The following is an 18,947-nucleotide window of genomic DNA, read 5'->3' as shown; positions in this document are numbered from 1 at the left end:
TTTTTTCCCAAGAGGCATTCGAGTATTGCAGCAGAGCGGGATGCATCAATGATGATGATACGCAGGCATTCAGGCATCCGAATCCACTTGCCGCGCGTAATGGACTGAAATAGAAACGGGTAGCCGGCTAGCTAGGAAAAGCTTGGCGGCCCTGACTGGCTGTGTGGCCGTGCGTGGCTGATTCCGCCCTTGATGCCTGCGCGGTGAACGGTGGAACAATTGCGCTTCTGCGAATCCCTCAACCACGCTTCCTCCTTCCCGCTCACGATGTTATGCCGGTAATGATATAGGCGTTTTCTCTCCTCGATTTCCTGTAGATACTCCGCCGCCATGTCCCTGTCCACGCCCTCGGCGTCCGGCGCCGACCTCAACGCTGCGCATGCCACCGAGGACCAGCATGAGTTGAAAGACATGCCCGTCCAGTCGCCGCCGCCCACCCTCCCGATCGAGGAGGACATCATGCAGCTGGCGCGCCTGGGCGAGATTGGCGCCATCCAGAAGCTGTTCGACACCGGCAAGTACGATGCGACTTTCCGCGACGAACAGGGCATTACGCCTTTACATGTAAGAGCGAGGAGACCGCTCATGATCTCGGATCCTTGGGCTGATCGTGTACGCTACAGTGGGCCGCCATAAACAACCATTACGCTCTCTGCCATTTCCTCATCACCTCCGGCGCCGACGTCAACGCACGGGGCGGCGATGCCGTCGCGACTCCCGTCCTGTGGGCCGCAAAGCGCTGCAACTACTACATCGTCGCTCTTCTCCTCTCCAAGGGCGCGAATCCGCTTCTCACCGATGACCAAGGCTTCAACCTCCTCCACAGCGCCACCCTCGATGGCAACGTCTTCCAGCTCGTCCTACTCCTGCACCAAGACCTCCCGGTGGACATTGCCGATGCGCAAGGCCATACAGCCCTCATGTGGGCGGCATACAAGGGCTTCCCTGCCGTCGTGGAAGTTTTGGTGAGGTGGGGCGCAAACGTCTATGCGAAGGATGACCAGGGATTCACGGCGCTACACTGGGCATTGGTGAAAGGCAGCGTGGGCTGCATACAGAAGCTATTGGAGTATGGCTCCGATCGGTTCGCAGAGAACTTTGAGGGCAAGACCCCGGCTATCACGGCGCAGGACATGAACTCGTCACGGCAGTGGCAGAAGGCTCTCGCGGATACGGGATACAATCCGGACGCCACACCAAAGAACTTTCCGCTGCAGAGCATCGTCAAGGATAGGAGGACGTTCCTGAACCGGTTCTTTTTTATTTGGCCTGCGTTTATGCTCATTTGCGGCTTTTACATTCTCAGTCACATGGTCATCTACGTGGCTATTCCGCTTGCACTGGCTACGGCATACGTGCTGCAATGGGTGGCTCAGCAATTGCTGAGATGGGCTCCCAGCGACATGAAACACGTGCACAAGACAGTAAGGAAGACGGACCCACAGCTAATGCCGTGAAACTAAGATTGTTCCAGCCTTTTCTCGCCGGAGTCTTTGCCGGCACCCTCTTCTGGGTCGGCTTCCGCTACATCACGCAGATCCTTCCATGTTTGTCGATCATTCCTTTTGCTCGGGGAAAGACTGACGTTGTTAGGGACATTCACGACGAACCCTTTGTGGAACATTCTGTTTATGATTTTCTACGGTCTTACAGGATACTTTTATTTCACGGCCATGCTTGCTGATCCTGGCTACGTACCGAAGGCTTCGTCTCGTTCCCAGCAAAAAGACGTTATCGACGAGCTCATTGAGCTGCGCAAGTTTGACGAGCAGAACTTCTGTGTCAACTGCATGGTCCGTCGACCCGTACGCAGCAAACACTGCAAGCGCTGCAACCGTTGCGTGGCAAAAGAAGACCATCACTGTCCCTGGGTGGACAACTGCGTGGCCAACAACAACCACCGGCATTTTGTGCTCTACATTCTCTTCTTGGAGCTGGGCATCTTGACGCTTGTGCGGCTGGTGCTGTCGTACCTGGAGATTGTGCCGGCCCCAACAGGCGAGGTTGAATGCAGCATCCTCTCCCCCGAAATCTGCAAAACGCTGCACAAAGACCCCTTCACCATCATCCTGGCGGGTTGGTCGTGTCTCCAGCTCGTGTGGGTGACGATGCTCCTCGTGGTCCAGCTCCTGCAGATCGCGCGCGCGCAAACCACCTTTGAAGCCATGCGCAGCAACCTGCACCACGGAGCCGCAGGGCCGGACGCACTAACCTCGTTCGTAACAACGGGCAGCACGAGCGCAGCGGGCGGGCAACTCGACTCCGCAGGCGCGGGACCAACAGGGCAACCGGGCGCAGCGGGCAGCAACGGCATGAACGGCAGCAGCGGCGGCAGCGGCGGTGGAGCGCACGCGCGCCGCCACCACCCGCACCAGGCCGGCTGCTGGGAGCAGTGGAAGCGCCTGCTGGGGCTGGACACGTTCATCGCGACGGCGCTGCACGGCTCCAACGCCGGCGCCGTCATGGCCGCCCGCCGCGAGAACCCGTATACGCGCGGCTGCGTGCAGAACTGCCGCGACTTTTGGTGCGATGCGAATCCGGTGTTTGGAGGAAGGGAGAACGGCGAGGCGAGTCTGGGCGGCGAGCGCGTTAACTGGGTTAGGTGCTATGAGCCGCCGCCAAGGATGCGGCGCGTGCCTGGTGGTGGGGGTGGGGGTGGCGGCGCTTATGAGGCTGTTGGGGGGGAGGAGGAGGTTTAGGTTTAGGTTTGGGTTGAGTGGGCGGTGGTTTGGGGTGGGTTGCGTGTGGTGTGGTGTGGGATGGGGGGTGAGAGGGGGAAATGAAACGGAATGGATTGAAATGGTGGGCAGTGCTGGGGCTTGGTGTTTGGGTGGGCTTGGTCATGTTGACGTTATGTTGTATGAGAGCGAATAGACGAAACATTTTTGATTCAGAGGATGCGGAGGCGGGGGAGAGGGTGTGTTGTTTTTTCTTCGGCGAGTACCTATGTTTGGTTGCTGCTTGATTGAGGGGAAGCAGATGATGCACGCGTAGAGACGGAGCCATTCGCAACTCTGCCGCTCGGTCTGTCGTCTTGCTCGCCCTTTGTCTAACGCATTCGATTCGATTGGATTCAACATCTATCTCATCCACTCACATACATGAAGCACTCCCGGTATCCTATCCTATCACATCACATCACATCACATCACCCTTCCTTCCTTCCTTCCTTCTTCCCCTCCTTCCTTCCTTAGAACCGAACCTAAAAATAAAAACAACCTTAGGTAGCAGGCCAGCTGCACTTGACTTCACTTCACCCTCGCCTCCTCCCATCAACCCTCTCCCCCGCCCCCCTCACCCAAAGGCATAACATCCTCCTCGCCGCTCAAGATGCCCAAAGCCCAATGCACGCGCGTCGCGGGATTCGACCAGATGAAGCGGCGCTGGGTGAGCTCGCCGCGGCCCTGCGCGAGACTGGCGCGCTCGCCGCGGCGGATGCCGTGGTCTTCAGCACCGTTTCCACCAACACCTCCGCCGCCGGCAACGCCCGCGCTAGCACCAGTGTTGATAGAGCCGGTATTGGTGTTGGTGTTGGTGTTGGTAGAGGTAGAGCTAGGAGGCGGCCACACCGGCCCCCGCCCCGCCATCCCCGCCCGCTCCCACGCCTTCTGGCACCCCTGCGCCACTAAGCCCGCGCTGACCCACCCCGTGCGCGCCTCGATGGCCTCGACGCGCTGCACCAGCCAGGTCCGCTGCGCCAGGTCCGTGTACTGTATGCCTGCGAAGAAGAGGGGCATCACCGTCTCGAGGAGGGCTGCGCCGACGGAGGGGTTGAGCGGGGCGTGGAGCCCGGAGCCTGCCCCGCTGTTGGTGCCAGGGTTAGGGTTGGTGTTTGTATTGGTGGTGGTGTTGTTAAGATTGCCGAGCAGCCCATCAATAACGCCGGCACAAATCCTGCCCACGCCGCCCGCCCACGCGGCCGTCTGCGGCGCCGCGACCCCGGCCGCCACCATTGCCGCCGGCGGCATGTGCGGGTGGCAGCGCGCGAGGATGATGCGGCACATGAGGGCGAGGGCCCAGAGGACGGCGACGTCGAAGCTGCGGTAGTGCAGGGCGGGGCCGAAGGGGGTGGGCGGGAGGGGCGGCGCGAGGTCGGCCGGTAAGGGCTGGAAGGACGGGCCCAGGTGTGATATGTATGTGTCGAGGGCGTGTGAGATGGAGGCCCATTCGGCGAGGGCGGCGAGGGTCGCGGCTTGTAGGTCGGTGTGGGGGTTGGGGTTGTTGGTGCTGGTGCTGGTGGTGGGCGTGGCTGGCGTTGTTGAGGCGAAGGCGGTTGGCATGCTGGTTTGGGGCGCGCTGGGCGCCATGCCGTAGAAGGGGATGGTGGGGGGTGGAGCGGGGGCTTGGGGAGGCGGCCCTCCTCCACCACCGGGAGGCCCAGGAGGCGCGCCTCCGCCCGCTTTCCCTCCCCCTCCTCCCATCTGCATCCCTGGAGCTGGCCGCCACTGCCCGCCGTTTGCCTCGATCTGCCGGATCTTGCGATCGCGGTCCTTGGACGCAAAGTCCGCGACCCGGCCTAGGAACAGGATCAGATGGTCGTGCGAGCCGTACAGGGCGCCCTGTTTGCCGAGGGGGGCGCGGGGCGGACAGTCCGCCCATTTGGTGTAGTCCATGCTGCGCTAGTGTTAGTATTCTTAAGAACGACGGAGGGGCGTGGGGAGCGTGTGCTTACAGCAATCTGTTCCCGCTAATCAGCGCCTGGAACGCATCGTGCCGGACGTACCACCACCACAAGTCCTGGTAAATCTCGTAGTGGTCGAGATCCGGCAGGACCTTTGCGCCGGCGCCCTGCTGTCCGCCCTCATCCTCCACTTGGCCAAACTCATCGTACCGCAGCTCCTTGCCAATGATGGTGCTGACGAGCCGCTCGTCCGGGCCTCTGTTCGCCCCCTCCTTGTGCATTCTCGGCTGCTGCATCGTCACGCCCGGATTCGCATACGCAAAATTGCGCTCGTACGCCTCCTCCTCGGCCTTGCGCCTGCGCCACGCCTTGGTCATACCGGCGTAGTCAATCTCGACAAACAGCTGCTTCGCGCCCAGCAGGTGGCTGCTCCACTTGACGTGGTCGGCGGTCATGACCTCGTAGAAACCGAGCAGCAGGGCGGCGGCCAGGGTCGTGACGCGGTGGCGCTTCTGCGGGTGCCCGACGCAGTGGTGCACGCGCTTGAGCGCGTAGGCGTAGTGCTTGATGGAGGGCGTGATGGATGCGCCCTGCAGGTTGGCAATGTGCAGGCTGGCCAGCGCCAACATGGCGTGCAGCAGCCCTTGGTGGTTCAGCGCCATCATCGGCAGCGTGTACGTCCACAGGCTCTGCTGCGTCGGGTGCGCCGCCGGGCCCTCGAAGAACATGGCCGACGCGTTGCGCAGGTTGCGCTCGTAGATCGACAGGCTGGGCCCCGTCGCGTGGATAAAGTGGGCAAACACTCTGGCCGTCTTCGGGTTGCGCAGCGGGTTGGCCACCTGCTCGGGCCGGTAGTTGTCGAGCGTGCCCGGGTGCAGGAACGCGCCGTAGCTCCGTATGCTGACGTCGTTGATGCTGTCGCAGTGCATCTGCAGCATCAGGTCCAGCTCATGGTTCTGGCCCTGCGCAATCGTCTGCTCCGGCACCAGCTCCATCTCGTCCTCCGAATGCACGTCCCAGTAGTCGTCGTCCTCGTACTCGACAGCCGCGTCCTGCAGGACTTCGGTCGGGCTGACGTGGTCTTCAGCGTACCCAGTTCGTTGCAGCAATCCGTCAAACGGAACCTCCTGCTGAAGCTGCGACGCCGGTTGTGCTTGCTCTGCCACGCGCACACTGCCGTCAGTATCATCCACTTGTGGTTGTCTGTGTCTTTTGCAGGCGTCGGTCTGGTTCAATCAAAACAGACCATCAATCAAAAATACGAGTGATGGGGTAGGAAGAAAGACTTGCCCATTATCGGATGAGTCGCCACGCTCGACGTCTCGGGAGCCGCGCTCCCATGGTCCTGCTGGGCTGGTATCCTTGGGTAATACTGTTGTGTTTCCTGATCGCTCGCCAGCCCGTTTGCAATCTTGTGCCATAACAAAACGTCTTGGTCTGCCTGATGCAGCACCTCGCGATCCCAATTCACCGCTCCCGAAGCTCCGAAAGAATAAGTGGGTCCTTGTTGAGGCGTGAATGGGGCCCCCTGAAACGACGAGCCCTGCTGGTATGGTGGCTGACCCTGCGAGTAGTCCTGTGGCGGCGTAGGCTGAGAATAGCGCGACTGCGCCGTCGGGGCGCCTGTCGTGGGATGGTAATGCAGTTGTGTGGACTGCGTCTGTTGGAACTCCGAGCTCGTGCTTGGCGAAAAGGACATTTGAGAGCCAAAGTCGGTCGGCAAAGAAGTGACCGAATATGTACGGACATTGTGGGATTGTTCCGGTTGGCTTCCAAGGTGGGATGGTTGGAGGGTGTATCGAGGCGGGCTAGGCTGGGTGTAACCCCCGCTCTGGGGAGTCGCGGCTCCTATGGGATTCGCGGCTCCTATGGGATTCGCACTCGGACTCGGGCCCGGGTTCAACTGCCCGTAGTTTGGGAGTGGGAAATGGTACTGCCCACTCGGGCCAGCTCGAGCGGGCGTATATGGGGTCTTGGTGGAAGCCGCCGGCGGGAATTGCTGTTGGTACACCGGTCGCGCGCCCGGTATGACGCCGGAATGGTACGGGAGGGTGTTGGAGATGTTCCCCTGAGCGGCGGGCCAGTCGCCGATGGGTGGTTTGAAGATGACACGTTGGTTGTAGCCTTCGCAGTGGCGCTTCGATTTGATGCAGTTGTTGCAAATGGGCCTCTCTTCGCCGCATTTGATCCGTCGCTTCCGGCACGTCAAACAGCCCGTCTTTGTTCGCTTGCGGGCTTTCTTGTCAGGTGTTTGCTCGGTCGACGGCTTCGTCTTGCTGGTCGACTCACCCGCGCCCGCAGGCTCGCTCTGCTGTTGCTGCTGCTGCGGCGGCGGCGGCGCGGCGGCCGCCTCGTTGTCAGAAGCCATTGGAGGGTGCAAGGACGTTTCTCCTATTGGATTTTTTCGAGTGGCCGAACCGGCGGCAGAAAAGGTTGTCTTTTGGAGGGGGAGCGGACCGAGTCGGGATCCGCAGTCGATCTGGTTCAAGGTCCGGGATACAAAGGCTGTCCAAGCGAGGCGTGACCGAGGAGGATGGTATCGGGCAAGTGGTCCAGCTATACAGGGCTCGGTAGCTATAAGGAATCCCACTATAGAAGAGTCGGACCGGGACGAAGCCGCCCGCTGTCAGTCGGCGGGACCAGAGAGGGCCCCAAATGAAGGGGTGCTCGGAGCCGCAGCCCCAGTGGGGTAAAAAAGCAGAGCCAAGCCCAGTTATTGCGGGGACGCTGAACTGATCGTAGGTTGGGTGTGCCGGTGCCAATTTGCCAAGGGGAGGCAGAGGAGTAATAGCAATGACGGACGAAAGGACAGCAGATGCTTAAAATAGTAGTACGCAGGCATCGAATCGAAGGGGATCGACGGCGGCACACGAGATAGGCGGATGTTTCAAGGATGGCATTGGCTGGGGGGAGTGTTGCTGACTGGGGGGGAGGGGTTGGGGGAAGGGGAAGAAGGAGGAGGACTCTCACAGCTTCGAGAGAAGAAGAGCGAAGAAGAAGGTAGAGAGAGCCGTTTGCGGTTGTGATAAGCAGCCATAACGCTAGGGCGACAGCCACCGGCGATATCTGCTGATGGCGCTCGCCATCATCAGCTCCTCGCGCCGCTGTACACGACTCGCTACTCATCTCTCTATATTGATCGAGAGCCTTGGCGTCAATCCCTCTACGGCTGCCTTGGTCGAAAAAGACGCAAGATTAATTAGATGACCGACCGAGCCCTCCGGCCGCCCGTCCTAGCAAAGCAAAGCACAAGCAAAGGGAGTTGTCGTCAGGATGCGTGCCTCAGGATCTACCCGCAACCCGGCCAATTCTGTTGCGAAAAAAAGCTTGGCCCAGAATTCCGCGGCCCTGGCCCGTGAGTCCCTGGCCGATCGACTTGTGTGTGTGCGGTCTGCCGATCGTGCCCAATCCATGGCCTGACCTGATGTTTCGGCCCGCCTCGTAGAGGGTCATCTTTCTGCCAGTGCTTCAATATAGACATATTCATTTAAGGTCGTTTCTCGGCGACGTCACCCAATCCTACGGACGTATGTAGATGCCATGTGCTGCTTAAAATAACCTTACCCGCCTTGCGTAACCCTGTCCATTTTGCCTTTTGCTCCTCTCCGCCTGTACCTACGAATACGAGCCATCATGAATCCTCTCTCGACTCACCACCTAGTCATGTAACTAGCAGCGGTAGCACGCCCCCAACCAGTTTGCGACACCAAACACATCGGCACGCACACGAGGCGTGGCCAGTGTCGCACCGCGTGCTGCGGCCTCACCCACCGAGACAGAACGGACGCCCGCGCCGCGTGTCACCGCGTCCTCGCCCGTCCAAGCATCGCTCCGCACCCACACACACACTCACGTCCATAGGCACGTAAGCGCGGCCTTTTTTGAGTTTTTTTCTTGCGCTGGGCGCACGAACTGCGCGCGTGTACCTGCTTAGCCGAGATGAGGGCGGTGATGGGTGCTGCGTCGTGTGTCCGGTGGAGGCGACGGTAAGGGCGATGGCGATGGCGACAGGCACGGCGTACGAAGGTTGCGGTTGTGGTTGTGGTTGTGGTTGTGGTTGTGTGCTTGGTGGCGATGGTGGAAGAGGAGGGCAAGGGGACAAAGGAGAGATTAATGCGGCGTAGGTGGGGAGATTGGGGCGCATGAAAGAGAAGTGGGTGGGTGTGGTGGCCGCCCCGCGGACTCCGGACGGAGAGCATTCATCCATTACATCGATCATCGGAGATGGCATGGCATAATGGCAGGGCGTAGGTCAGCAAATTCAAGCAAAAGTGGCAGCAGACACGACGGCCAGCCAGCCAGCCAGCCCGCAACATCAGCCAAATCGAGCCAACGCCGCGCGCCCGCGGCAGAGGAAACGGAAAACGGAAAACGCTCGAATCCGGCGCCTCCTGCCCCAGAGGGAAAGACGACCACGGCATTGCCGACGACCATGTACGTACGGGCATTGGAGGCTGCGCGCCACGTCGGACCATCACAGCAGCACGTCGACGACACCTCCATCGCCGGCCTGGCTTATTACCTCTCCTCACCCTTCCATTGACACCCCATCCCCAAGCCCATCAATGCCAGCAACACGTAGTAGTCAATCCCCCATGCCGCTCTCCCATCCACGCCTCACTCCTCCCCAATGCCCCATCTACGTACGCATCCCTCGCCCTGCAATCCATCAATCAATCCATCAACCAACCAATACAACCAATACAACCAAGCACCCAAGCCATCCGGCCCCACCCACCACCACTCCAGCCTCCCCCAAAAAGCCCCAAGCCAAGCCCTCGAAAAACAAGGCACGCGTTGCGCGGAGAGAGGGAAGCCGCAAGCCCTACCTAGCTACCGCCGCAGGCTCGCAGCGACCCACCGCGAACCCCACACGCGACGCACGCACGCACGTGTACGGAGACCCTTCCGACGCCGAACGTGCATGTGCCTGGTAACTACATTACGGCGGTGCGGACATTGCCGTGCTGCTGCTGCTGTTGCCATTGCTGCAGTTTCTGCTGCCGCCGCCATTGCTGCACCCCAGCCCCTAGACCCCAGCAACGTCAACGTCAACGTTGCATGAGACATCCATTGAGACGAGCACGATGCCATTGCCATTGCCATTACCGTGCGTGCGTACATACACACATACATGCAGTATCTATGCAGGCAGGTAAGCCAGAGTGAGGCTCGCAGACGCGCAGAATCGCAGAACCGAGCAAGCAAGCCCGCATTCCGCGCGGTCACACCTAGGTAATGTCGCATCCATCGGCATCGGCGCCTCCGACGACGATTGCGACAGCGCCAGCAACGCCAACCTACTCCTAGGTCCCTATGTAAATCACCCACCCACCCACGAGGTCGCGTGCCAGGCGGCCGGCGGGAGCCGTCCGTACCGTGCGTACCTACAGTACCGTACCCACAGCTCCGGGGCGCAGGCACGGGCGCGAGCGCGTGTTCACTCATCATCATCATCATCAGCAGCAGCAGCATCGAACGCGGCGGAAATTAATTATGCGCAGCGACGGCGCGAGTCGGGGGCGCGCGCGTCGATCGGGGTCGGACTGACTTGGTTATGTATGCAGTATGTAACTTACGTACATACGTGGTAGGGTGGTGTGCGTGTTGACTCGGTCGCTGGCGGACTGACTCTGTGCTTGACGGGCGGCTAGGTGGTGTCTGACTAGTAGGGGTGAGCGTGGGTGCGTGGGCGCGTGGGTGCCGTGGTGCGGCGCGGTGCTGTGCCGCGTCGTCGGGGCCGAGGGGCCGAGGCCGACGTACCTACCTACCTAGGTACCTATGGAGGTGTCCGCGTGCCTGGTTGGGTTGGGTTGGGTTGCTTGCCGGGGTCCGGACATCCATGTCAGGCGGACGGACGGGCGGACGGATGGATGGCCGGCTAGCTAGCTAGGTATCTAGGGCGAGACCTAGGGATGGGTCTTTTGCTGGTGATACCTACCTAAGGCGTGTGTACTTGTGTGTATGTGTGTGTAGATGCATGCCACTGCTGCTGCTCTACCTACCTACCTATCTATCTATCTGCCTACAAACCTACTCGCCAATTCTCAAATACTACCAACTCATCCGCTCTATGCTACACCACACCCTGCCCTGCCCTACCACATCCTCTCCCAAGCTCTTGCCATACCCAAACGACCACCGCTCCCTTCACCAGACGCAGTCCCAGCTACAACCCCACCCCACGACCCCACGACCTCACGCCCGCCCAACCAACCAACCACCAAGCAAACAAGCACTTTTACTCAGCCTCTCCAATTGCGCCATCCTCATCCCCATCCCACTCACAAACCTAACCCCACCCAACCCAACCCGAGCAGAACCCCCTAGCAAAAAGAAATAAAAATAAAATAAAGAAAAATCAGATTTTTGTCCATGTCCATGTCCATGTAGTCTTTGATGATGATGATGACGATGATGAAGCTGATGTAGCAGGTAGGTAGGTAATGAAGCGATGAAGAAACGAAGTGAAGTGAAGTGATACGACTCCGAGTTTGCGAGAAGACCCAGCTCTCGAAGAAGTAGGTAGGCAGGTCATGAAGCCAGAAGTCGGAAGGGCCAGAGAGAGAGAGTGTGTGTGTGTGAGTGAGTGTGTGTGTGCAGAGAGTTGTTGCAGTGTTGCTTGCAGTATGCAGTATGCGTGTGTGTGATGATGACAATGGAAAAGATGGAGGCCTATAAGTCTTCGTTCGTTCGATCCCACCCCCCATCACCCCATGTTCCCGCCCCACCTAATCCATCACCAATCCCTCCCGTCTTTGATATTTCCCTCACGCCTGGCCCCTAGAGCCGATAAAATAACTAGATGATAGCATCGCAAACACACTACATTCCTTCCCCTTCCCTCCCCTCCCATCCCTCCCGGCGCGCGCAGAAAAAGGCAGCTCCATGATAGACTACTCCCACCTTTCTAAGTCCCTCCCTACCTCGCCATCCCGTCCGTCCAATCGACACCTTGAACCCCTACCCCCAACACCAACACTACTCCGTTTCCATGCATGCAAGCTGCGGCTGCTAATCGCTACTACTACTACTGACTGTCTGACCTATCTGCCTGGCTGCCTGGCTAGCTGGCTGGCTGGGCTGGCTGGCGTCATCACTTTTCTCAACCCACCGCCGCCGCTGGCCGGCCATCTCCGACGCCGCCTCAGCCATTGAAGCGGAACCGCGACGCCTCGAGGCGGCCCAGGCCCTCGCGCGGGGCCACGTTGCGCCGCCGGTACGAGTTGGTAAAGTCCTGCAGCAGGGTCCTAATCTTGCGGATCTCGTTGCTCGCGATGCGCCTATGCAGGTGGTTAGCAGTCGTACCAAAGGTGTAGACGGCTCGCGCGTAGGTGGCGCCATACTGGTTGATGTTGTTGAGGAGCCGCTCTGCCTCCTGCGGGCTGATGCTACCGGCTGGGAGCATGCCAACCGTCGTCTTGATCCACATCGCTACTTGCGGCGCCATGAGGGCAAACATCTCGAGCAGCACGCCAGATGCGTCCGGGAAGCAGTCGCGGGGGAACGTGTACATCATGCCGGTCATGATGCGCTGAGTGAGCTCCTCGCCGCGCGCAATGATCAACTGCTTGACAGCAGCTTGGATTTCCGGGGGGTTGGTCGCGTTGGGGTTATCATACTCGGAGGTGGGTGACGATTCGCCGCCGTAAGAGAGGAAGTCCCGAAGGAAGTGGAGGGACGCGATGAGGGGCTCTTCCTTGAGAAGGGTAAGGGCGGTGGTGGCCGCAGAAAGAATAGGTGTCATCAGCGGCGAGAGAATCGCTTGGTGAGGGTAGAACATGAGAATATCAAGGGACAAACGGAAGAAATCCTCGATCACTGGGAACATGAGCATTTGCGCAAGTAAGCGTTAGGGGGGTACTGACCGTCGGGAAGCTGCTCTGGAGACAGCTCGCTAAGAGCCCTAAGGAAAGCCGTGGCCTGTGCCTCGTAAAAACTGTAGACTGCGGTCGTCATCTGAGCATCGACACCTTCAACTCCAGGTGCGAATTCTCTGACAATGGCGTCGGTGGCCCACAGGAAACAACCTTGCCTGGACACGGTGAAGCCAGCAGCAAGCTTGTCCGCAAGCTGAGGCAGTAAAGGCGCCATAGCAGTGCGGTACGAGAGCACCATGTATCGCCAGCAGCGACAGACGCGCTCAAGAATCGGAGTGCAATCGTGGAAGCTCTCAGCAATCGCCGCCAGGACTGGGAACACCTCTTCACAGTACTTGACTGCGGGATGGGGTTGCCCAGGACCAACGTAAGGTTGAACCCATTGGATAAAAATGGTGATGAGCTGAAGTTTGTCTGTTCACGGTCAATGAATTCATTCTCCCATTCTCGAATCCTAAGAAACCATACCTGCTAATGCGAGCTTCGCCGGGTCATCAGTGGCGTTCTGCGCCATCTGCATGAGGGTATTCATGACAGGGGTGCAGTAAAGCTTGAGATGTTCATAAGCGTTCTCAGCAGGTTGTACCGATAGCACAGATGCGACACCGTCAGTAATCTCTTCTTGACTGCTGGGCGGTAGGCGATCCAGAACACTGGCGTAGAACTGTTGAAGTTGAGGGATATAATCCTTGAGCAGGTTGGCGCAGTCGTTGCAGAAGAACTTGAATGACAAAGCAGCAGCGCGAACAACCTCCCTCGACGAGTGGTTGAAAGCTGCCATGATGTAGTCCAGCTGCGGTTGCAGCGTCTCCGGGTGTTCCGCCGTCCAAGGAGTGTAGCGACCAAGTGCCATGACGGCCTGGAAACGGACCTTCTCTTGGTCGGGGATCTTGACGATCAATGGCATCAGGCGGGGCAGCATGATGTTCTCTTCCGGTGACACCATTCGTCCCATTGCCCTCATACTGAACAAAGGCGCCTCCAACTTTTGCCATTCGGGAACGTTGTTAGCTGATGCCTGAGGTCCGTAAGTACTGACCCATTGCTCGATGAGATTGTACGACTTTTGCAGGCATTCCGTGACACCAATCACCTCGCAACAGTCTTTCAAGACATCGCCCATTTGATGCCTGAACTCACGGAACTTCTCCTCCTGTTCGCGATCGCCCTCGAATAGATCCTTCTCGTCCCCGGATTCCGGCTTAGGGTATTCAAGGTGGCCGATCATGATGTCCACAAGCTTCGAATAGACATCCACGTACTGCAGGCGGGCCTGCATGTACCTATCCAAAGTAAGGTACTGCTTAAGCTCGTACCAGAAGTTGAAGGTGAACGAAATGGCATCCCGTTCCTTGTCGCGCGCAGCGCTCTCGAGGACTGATTCCACCAAATCCCGGAATTGCTCGGGCATTCTGGAGATGAGCACAACCCAAGCCTCTCCGGCCTCGGCAAATACCCTGGAAATGCCCTTGAAGACTTCGGTGTCTTCCTCCTCGGCGGATTGCTCGATCTTCGGGCGCAATGCGATAATCCTGGGGTAAAGCGTCTGGATGACGTTGATCGTCTCATCCACGTCCCTCGTTTCTCTGATGACTGCGCAAATGCATTCCACCGCTGATTCAAAAGACTCATCGGCGGAAAGTCCATTGAGGATCGTGTCCAGAAGTGGCGAGTTGACTATATCATTGAGAGGCACCTCACGCGTCCAGGCGTTGATGCAGTCCATGAGCTGAGGGTTTTTCGCGGCAGATTCTGTCAATGGGGTCAGTTGTGTTCGCCAAGCAGGCTCAACGCAAAACCTACCGGAAGATCTGGAGTACTGGCCCAGCAATGCAAGAACTTGTTGCGCATTGTCCTCCAGCAGTTCCTTTGTCCTCTCAATCAACTCATCTTCCTGTTGTGCATCGCATTAGATTAGATTCTGATAGCGGCTCGAGATGTCGCTGGTATGCGCTCGCGAGGTGTTGTCATATCGGCCGAACGTACTGTAAGATTGATCTTGCGTCCTTCCGTGACTTCTTCCGGAAGAACGCGCAGGAAGTCCAGGACGCACGGGATGCTCTCCGGGTCGTTTCCGAGCGTTGCGACAATGACCTGCAGAACGTCCTTCCACTCGGTCATCTGTATGGCCAGGTTCGCAAGGCAAACGCACAGCTGCATCCGTATGGGCTTGGGGCCGGCTCGGAAGGCAGCGAGCACGCCGAGCAGGGTATCCCTAAGAGGCGGCAAAGCTTCGCGGGGCAGCTGGTGCAGGTCATATACGATCTGAAAAAGGTCAGCAGAGCCCAAGGCAAAGCGGCGGGCGACGTACTTTGCCCTTGAGCGTGGTCGCGGCGAACAGCTTTGCTTCCACGGCGGCATCGGCGGCCTGCAATATGGAGAAGTTTGTATTCCATGCCTCGGCCTGAAGAGAGCATCATGTTAGCCTGCCGTCCGAGGGTGAGCGGGGCGCGAGCCCAAGTCCACTGACCGACTTCTGGAACTGCTCCAAGAACTCGTGTGCTTGTCCCTTCTGCGCGCGGTCTACATTGCTCTGCATCGTAGCAAGCGCTGCAAGCACAGGTCCAAAGGCCTGCTGGGCCGCATCGCCGTTGGCAGCCATGGTCTGGGGGCCGGGTTGGGAGCGCGCAGAGGGGTAGGTGTAGAGGTGGGCGTGGTCTGAAGGTGGGGCGGGCTGATGATGCGTTACGTTTGTCGCATAGGAGAGAGCGCGGGCGGAGGCGGGTCTGACTTGGGGAGACCGTCAGAAAAAGACAGGAAGAGGCAGAAGCACCGGTGCGCAGCGGGTGGTTCCTTCAGGTGCTCGAGGGAAGTCGCATTGTCATTCAGAAAATCCCATGCCTTGTCCCTCCGCCCTCCGTAATGGGTCGGGCTTGGCGTGAGCCGCAAGGCGGAAGACGCCCGAACAAACCTCGTCTCGGCGAGGGCCAACTAAAGCTCCCCAGCACCACACCACCCACAACACGACCACCCCGCGCGTTTCCTACGTGTTTCCCGCTCGAATCGCCGTCGCATAACTCCTCTCGACCGTTCACCCTTCCTCTCACCCCTACACAATGGCTGGTCGTGGCGGAGGAGGCCGTGGAAAGGTGCTGCTGCCGCCTATCAACTTCATCTTCAAGCTTCTGCAGCAGCGCTCCACCGTTCAGATCTGGCTGTACGAGCAGCTCGGCATCAGAATCGAGGGCAGGATCAGGGTAGGGAGCTTCGCCAGAGCACATCGTCGCAGTCAACGCTAATCGCGTACATCTAGGGCTTCGACGAGTTCATGAACCTCGTGATCGACGATGCCATTGAGGTGAAGCTTGCCACGAAAGACAAGGAAGAGTCGAGGCGGAATATCGGTAAGCTACCTGCATCAAAGTCTAGGCCCGCACGGCGCTGACGCCATACAGGCCAAATCCTCCTCAAGGGCGACAATGTCTCGCTCATCCAGAGCGTCCAAGGTTAAATTGCAAGCTATGAACCAAAAAGACGAAAAAGCATGGCATGTTCACGTCCCGCGTGGGCATCAATCACGGGCGTATACGGATTCAGTCGAAGTTTGAGACGGGGCAACCTCGAATCGCAGAAGCTAAGAGCGATGGGTGGGGTCAGGCTTGCGGGATCGAAGGATCTCCCCAGTGCCAGTAATCAGAGCATCAAGTCGCCAGTCAGTCGAGTCCATCGGTACGGTCTCACCTGAGGAGAGAAGCTGTTCCTTCAAGGCAAGACCAACTAAAATGAATACTTTATCAGCAACAACTTTTCTTTCGGTGACGTTACGAGTGTGGACATACCCAGAAACGGCATCCGGACCTCTTTCACTTGCTCACTCTGCTGCGCGCACCTATCCAAGAAATAATCGTAGAAACCCTTTCCGTGGCCTAACCTTCCGAGGCCCGCATCGAACATCATGCCTGGCACTACAATCAGGTCCAGTCCGCTCTCCGAGGCAGTCTGAGGGGTTGTGTCTGCTTCAGAGCGGCCCAGCCCGCCAAAGCTGTTCGTTCGCGTGGGGATTGAATCGGCGCTGGGCGTGGGGATGCCCCATTTGTCAGGCTGGAACTCTTTGTAGTCTTTTGATCCATGCAGCTCCACCATGTCCATGATCGACTTCGGTCTAAGCTCAGGCTGAGATCTCTGATAGGTGTATGGAATGAAGACCTTTTTGCCTTGGTCTAAGGCATCTTGGACAACCGCGGCAGTCGAGATTTCCCCAGACGGCATTGAAAGGTAGACACTGATTCTTCCCGCGGCCTGATACTCTGGCAAAGCCAGAAGCGTGCGGACCGCGCTTGATGCTGCGAGTGGATGTCAGCTCCATGGTCAAGAGCACGTGCTCGGACAGGCTCGGACTTTGGCTTGCGACGGACTCAGGCGCCAATGACGACAGAGAGTGCTTGATCTGCTTGCGCAGCTCTTTTTTGGCCGCTTGTACGGTAGCCATTGTGGCACGAATCGATGCTTGTGCTCGATCAAAGCGAATGTGAACCAATGATGAAGGAGAAATACAAAAGAAGCACCGTGAAAGTCAGCTGTTGTGTGGCTTAGAGCCGCGATCAAGTTACCCTTGCTGTGGTGCCGACGCGCTCCCTTTCCTGCCGTGTAGCCAGCCCTTGGTTGGTGATCGGTCCCAACTCCACACTTCTTCGCTCTTTTGCACGGCCACGGTCCACGGTCCACCACGACGCTTGCTCCACAGCTACCCGAGTCATTCGTTGCCCGCCGCGACCACGTCCAGCATGCTCGTCGCAGCGCTGCTCGCCGCCACCGCGACACTCGCCACCGCCCAAGGCATCGCCGACGCCCAATTATACGGCACCTGGTCCTCCAAGTCGAACAAGACGCTGACGGGTCCGGTGCGTGGCGATTGCGCGTCATCCATTGGTTGAATAAAAAAGATAGCGGGGGCACGGCTAACGGGCGTCAGTGCAGGGCTTCTACGATCCCGTCAACGACAAGATCATCGAGCCCGCCCTGCCGGGAATCTCGTACTCCTTCACCTCCGACGGCCACTACGAAGAGGCGCACTACCGCGCGCTCGCGAACCGTGCGTGCCCTCCCGCCAGCCAGCCACCTACCTACCTACATACATAGCTAGCCTGCTAACGCCGCAGCCGCGCAGCCGTGGACCCGGCCTGCCCAAAGGGCTTGATACAATGGCAGCACGGGACGTTTGAGAAGACGGCCGCGGGCGAGCTGAAGCTCTCGCCCATCGCCGACGACGGGCGCCAGCTGCTCTCGGACCCGTGCAAGTTCGACGCCGGCGTCTACACGCGCTACAGCAAGAACGAGACCTTCAAGGTACACACACGTCCAACCCACCACCCAACAACGAACTAACGTCCTTTTCCAGAGCTACACCATCGCCCCCGACGCCTTCCACGACCTCCCCCGCCTCGACCTCCACAAAGCCGACGGCGCGCCCCTCATCCCGCTCTACCTCGCCTTCTCGCCCGCGCAGATGCTGCCCACGACGACGCTGAACCCGACAGCCAAAGCCACGGGCGCGGCCAAGCTCAAGCGCAGTGCCGAGGAGGCGCTGGCGCCGCTGAAGCGCCGCCTCGCGCAGAAGCCGCAGCATATTGATGCGGATCGGTGGTGGTGGTTTGGGGTCGGCATGACGGGCGTGGGGAGTCTGCTTTATTTCTGTTTTTAGGCGGGTGGGCGCGTGTTAGAGTGGGTTTTGTGGTAATGCCGGGATGGGTGTGTGCGAGGGCGAGGGCAAAGGCCGAGACGCGATGAGTGGTTAGGGAGGCGCTGCGTCGGGTTATGGCACTGCATGCAGGCATGGTTAAGAGAGTATACCTACCTACCTACCTACGCACACGCCCAGCACCGGCCCCACAGCCACAACCACAGGCACAGACAAAGGCGCAAACACAGACAGTCCGGCGCGCGCTGTGCTAGCTAGCTAGGTAAGGCGGGAAGGAAGTAGGTTCTGCTCGCGCGTCTTCGAAATGTAAGAACATCCCTAGTTATCCCATTCCATTCTGTCCCATGCCATTCTGCGTCTTCGTCAAGCCAGTTCAGTTCAGTCCACTTCAGTTCGTCCCCTTTTTGTCCAAAACACACTTGACACATGACACACGACACACAACACGCGACACGGCCGCGGTCTGGACTGCGCACTCACTTCCCCTCAACACACAACACACAAGACGCAAGCGCGCAACGCCAACACCGCTCCTCCGCCCACCCTCTCCCTGTCTCTCCTTCCTACGCACTTCCCCAAACCCCTCACAACCCCTCACAACCCCACAAACCACAGCAAACCACAGCAAACCACAGCAAACCACAGACAGCCATCATCAAAGCTTTTCATATTTGAAAAGAAGTAAAAGAAGATTCAGATTCAGATTCAGTAATCCACTCAGCCCACCAACCACTACCTTACAGTACAAATGCAATCGCCTCTGCAGCACGCACGCACTGCCTTGCTTGCTTACTTCTCTGCTCGATGG

General features: G+C 58.8%; 8 protein-coding genes across 8 annotated transcripts; 4 read left to right on the top strand and 4 right to left on the bottom strand.

Moving 5' to 3' along the window:
- Nucleotides 1-411: 411 nt before the first annotated feature.
- On the top strand, nucleotides 412-2,699 carry K452DRAFT_301392 (uncharacterized protein; the record flags this gene model as incomplete). The annotated part of the gene is made up of 4 exons (XM_033542434.1): nucleotides 412-564; nucleotides 624-1,424; nucleotides 1,475-1,547; nucleotides 1,594-2,699. The coding sequence occupies 4 exons, from the start codon at nucleotides 412-414 to the stop codon at nucleotides 2,697-2,699; spliced, it is 2,133 nt and encodes a 710-aa protein (XP_033393725.1).
- A 573-nt stretch (nucleotides 2,700-3,272) lies between these two features.
- Nucleotides 3,273-6,989, bottom strand: K452DRAFT_311795 (uncharacterized protein; the record flags this gene model as incomplete). Its single annotated transcript, XM_033543464.1, has 3 exons — nucleotides 3,273-4,614; nucleotides 4,673-5,824; nucleotides 5,884-6,989. The coding sequence occupies 3 exons, from the start codon at nucleotides 6,987-6,989 to the stop codon at nucleotides 3,273-3,275; spliced, it is 3,600 nt and encodes a 1,199-aa protein (XP_033393724.1).
- A 1,060-nt stretch (nucleotides 6,990-8,049) lies between these two features.
- K452DRAFT_291041 (uncharacterized protein) lies at nucleotides 8,050-8,989 on the bottom strand. The gene has a single exon (XM_033541105.1). The coding sequence runs from the start codon at nucleotides 8,826-8,828 to the stop codon at nucleotides 8,385-8,387; it is 444 nt and encodes a 147-aa protein (XP_033393723.1). The 5' UTR covers nucleotides 8,829-8,989; the 3' UTR covers nucleotides 8,050-8,384.
- Nucleotides 8,859-9,686, top strand: K452DRAFT_311794 (uncharacterized protein; the record flags this gene model as incomplete). Its single annotated transcript, XM_033543463.1, is given in 3 exon segments — nucleotides 8,859-9,055; nucleotides 9,075-9,547; nucleotides 9,616-9,686. The coding sequence occupies 3 exon segments, from the start codon at nucleotides 8,859-8,861 to the stop codon at nucleotides 9,684-9,686; spliced, it is 741 nt and encodes a 246-aa protein (XP_033393722.1).
- A 1,863-nt stretch (nucleotides 9,687-11,549) lies between these two features.
- Nucleotides 11,550-15,214, bottom strand: K452DRAFT_93741 (uncharacterized protein). Its single transcript, XM_033547336.1, has 8 exons — nucleotides 14,972-15,214; nucleotides 14,813-14,905; nucleotides 14,488-14,766; nucleotides 14,305-14,395; nucleotides 12,970-14,253; nucleotides 12,490-12,915; nucleotides 11,968-12,442; nucleotides 11,550-11,904 (listed from the first exon to the last, which is right to left on the bottom strand). Exons 1-8 carry the CDS (start codon nucleotides 15,101-15,103, stop codon nucleotides 11,769-11,771), a joined length of 2,916 nt encoding a protein of 971 aa, XP_033393721.1. The 5' UTR covers nucleotides 15,104-15,214; the 3' UTR covers nucleotides 11,550-11,768.
- A 343-nt stretch (nucleotides 15,215-15,557) lies between these two features.
- Nucleotides 15,558-15,952, top strand: K452DRAFT_328950 (uncharacterized protein; the record flags this gene model as incomplete). The annotated part of the gene is made up of 3 exons (XM_033545021.1): nucleotides 15,558-15,698; nucleotides 15,755-15,845; nucleotides 15,897-15,952. The coding sequence occupies 3 exons, from the start codon at nucleotides 15,558-15,560 to the stop codon at nucleotides 15,950-15,952; spliced, it is 288 nt and encodes a 95-aa protein (XP_033393720.1).
- Nucleotides 15,953-16,075: 123 nt separating this feature from the next.
- Nucleotides 16,076-17,039, bottom strand: K452DRAFT_277674 (uncharacterized protein; the record flags this gene model as incomplete). The annotated part of the gene is made up of 3 exons (XM_033539333.1): nucleotides 16,840-17,039; nucleotides 16,281-16,784; nucleotides 16,076-16,218 (listed from the first exon to the last, which is right to left on the bottom strand). The coding sequence occupies exons 1-3, from the start codon at nucleotides 16,928-16,930 to the stop codon at nucleotides 16,076-16,078; spliced, it is 738 nt and encodes a 245-aa protein (XP_033393719.1). The 5' UTR covers nucleotides 16,931-17,039.
- A 57-nt stretch (nucleotides 17,040-17,096) lies between these two features.
- Nucleotides 17,097-18,488, top strand: K452DRAFT_361490 (uncharacterized protein). The gene is made up of 4 exons (XM_033546428.1): nucleotides 17,097-17,342; nucleotides 17,419-17,533; nucleotides 17,609-17,787; nucleotides 17,840-18,488. The coding sequence occupies exons 1-4, from the start codon at nucleotides 17,226-17,228 to the stop codon at nucleotides 18,140-18,142; spliced, it is 714 nt and encodes a 237-aa protein (XP_033393718.1). The 5' UTR covers nucleotides 17,097-17,225; the 3' UTR covers nucleotides 18,143-18,488.
- The last annotated feature ends 459 nt before the right edge of the window (nucleotides 18,489-18,947 follow it).

This window comes from Aplosporella prunicola (genome assembly GCF_010093885.1).
Source record: "Aplosporella prunicola CBS 121167 unplaced genomic scaffold K452scaffold_25, whole genome shotgun sequence".
In the NCBI taxonomy this organism is placed as follows: domain Eukaryota; kingdom Fungi; phylum Ascomycota; class Dothideomycetes; order Botryosphaeriales; family Aplosporellaceae; genus Aplosporella; species Aplosporella prunicola.
Note: the sequence above shows the minus strand (reverse complement) of the source record. Positions and strands in the feature narration are given on the sequence as shown.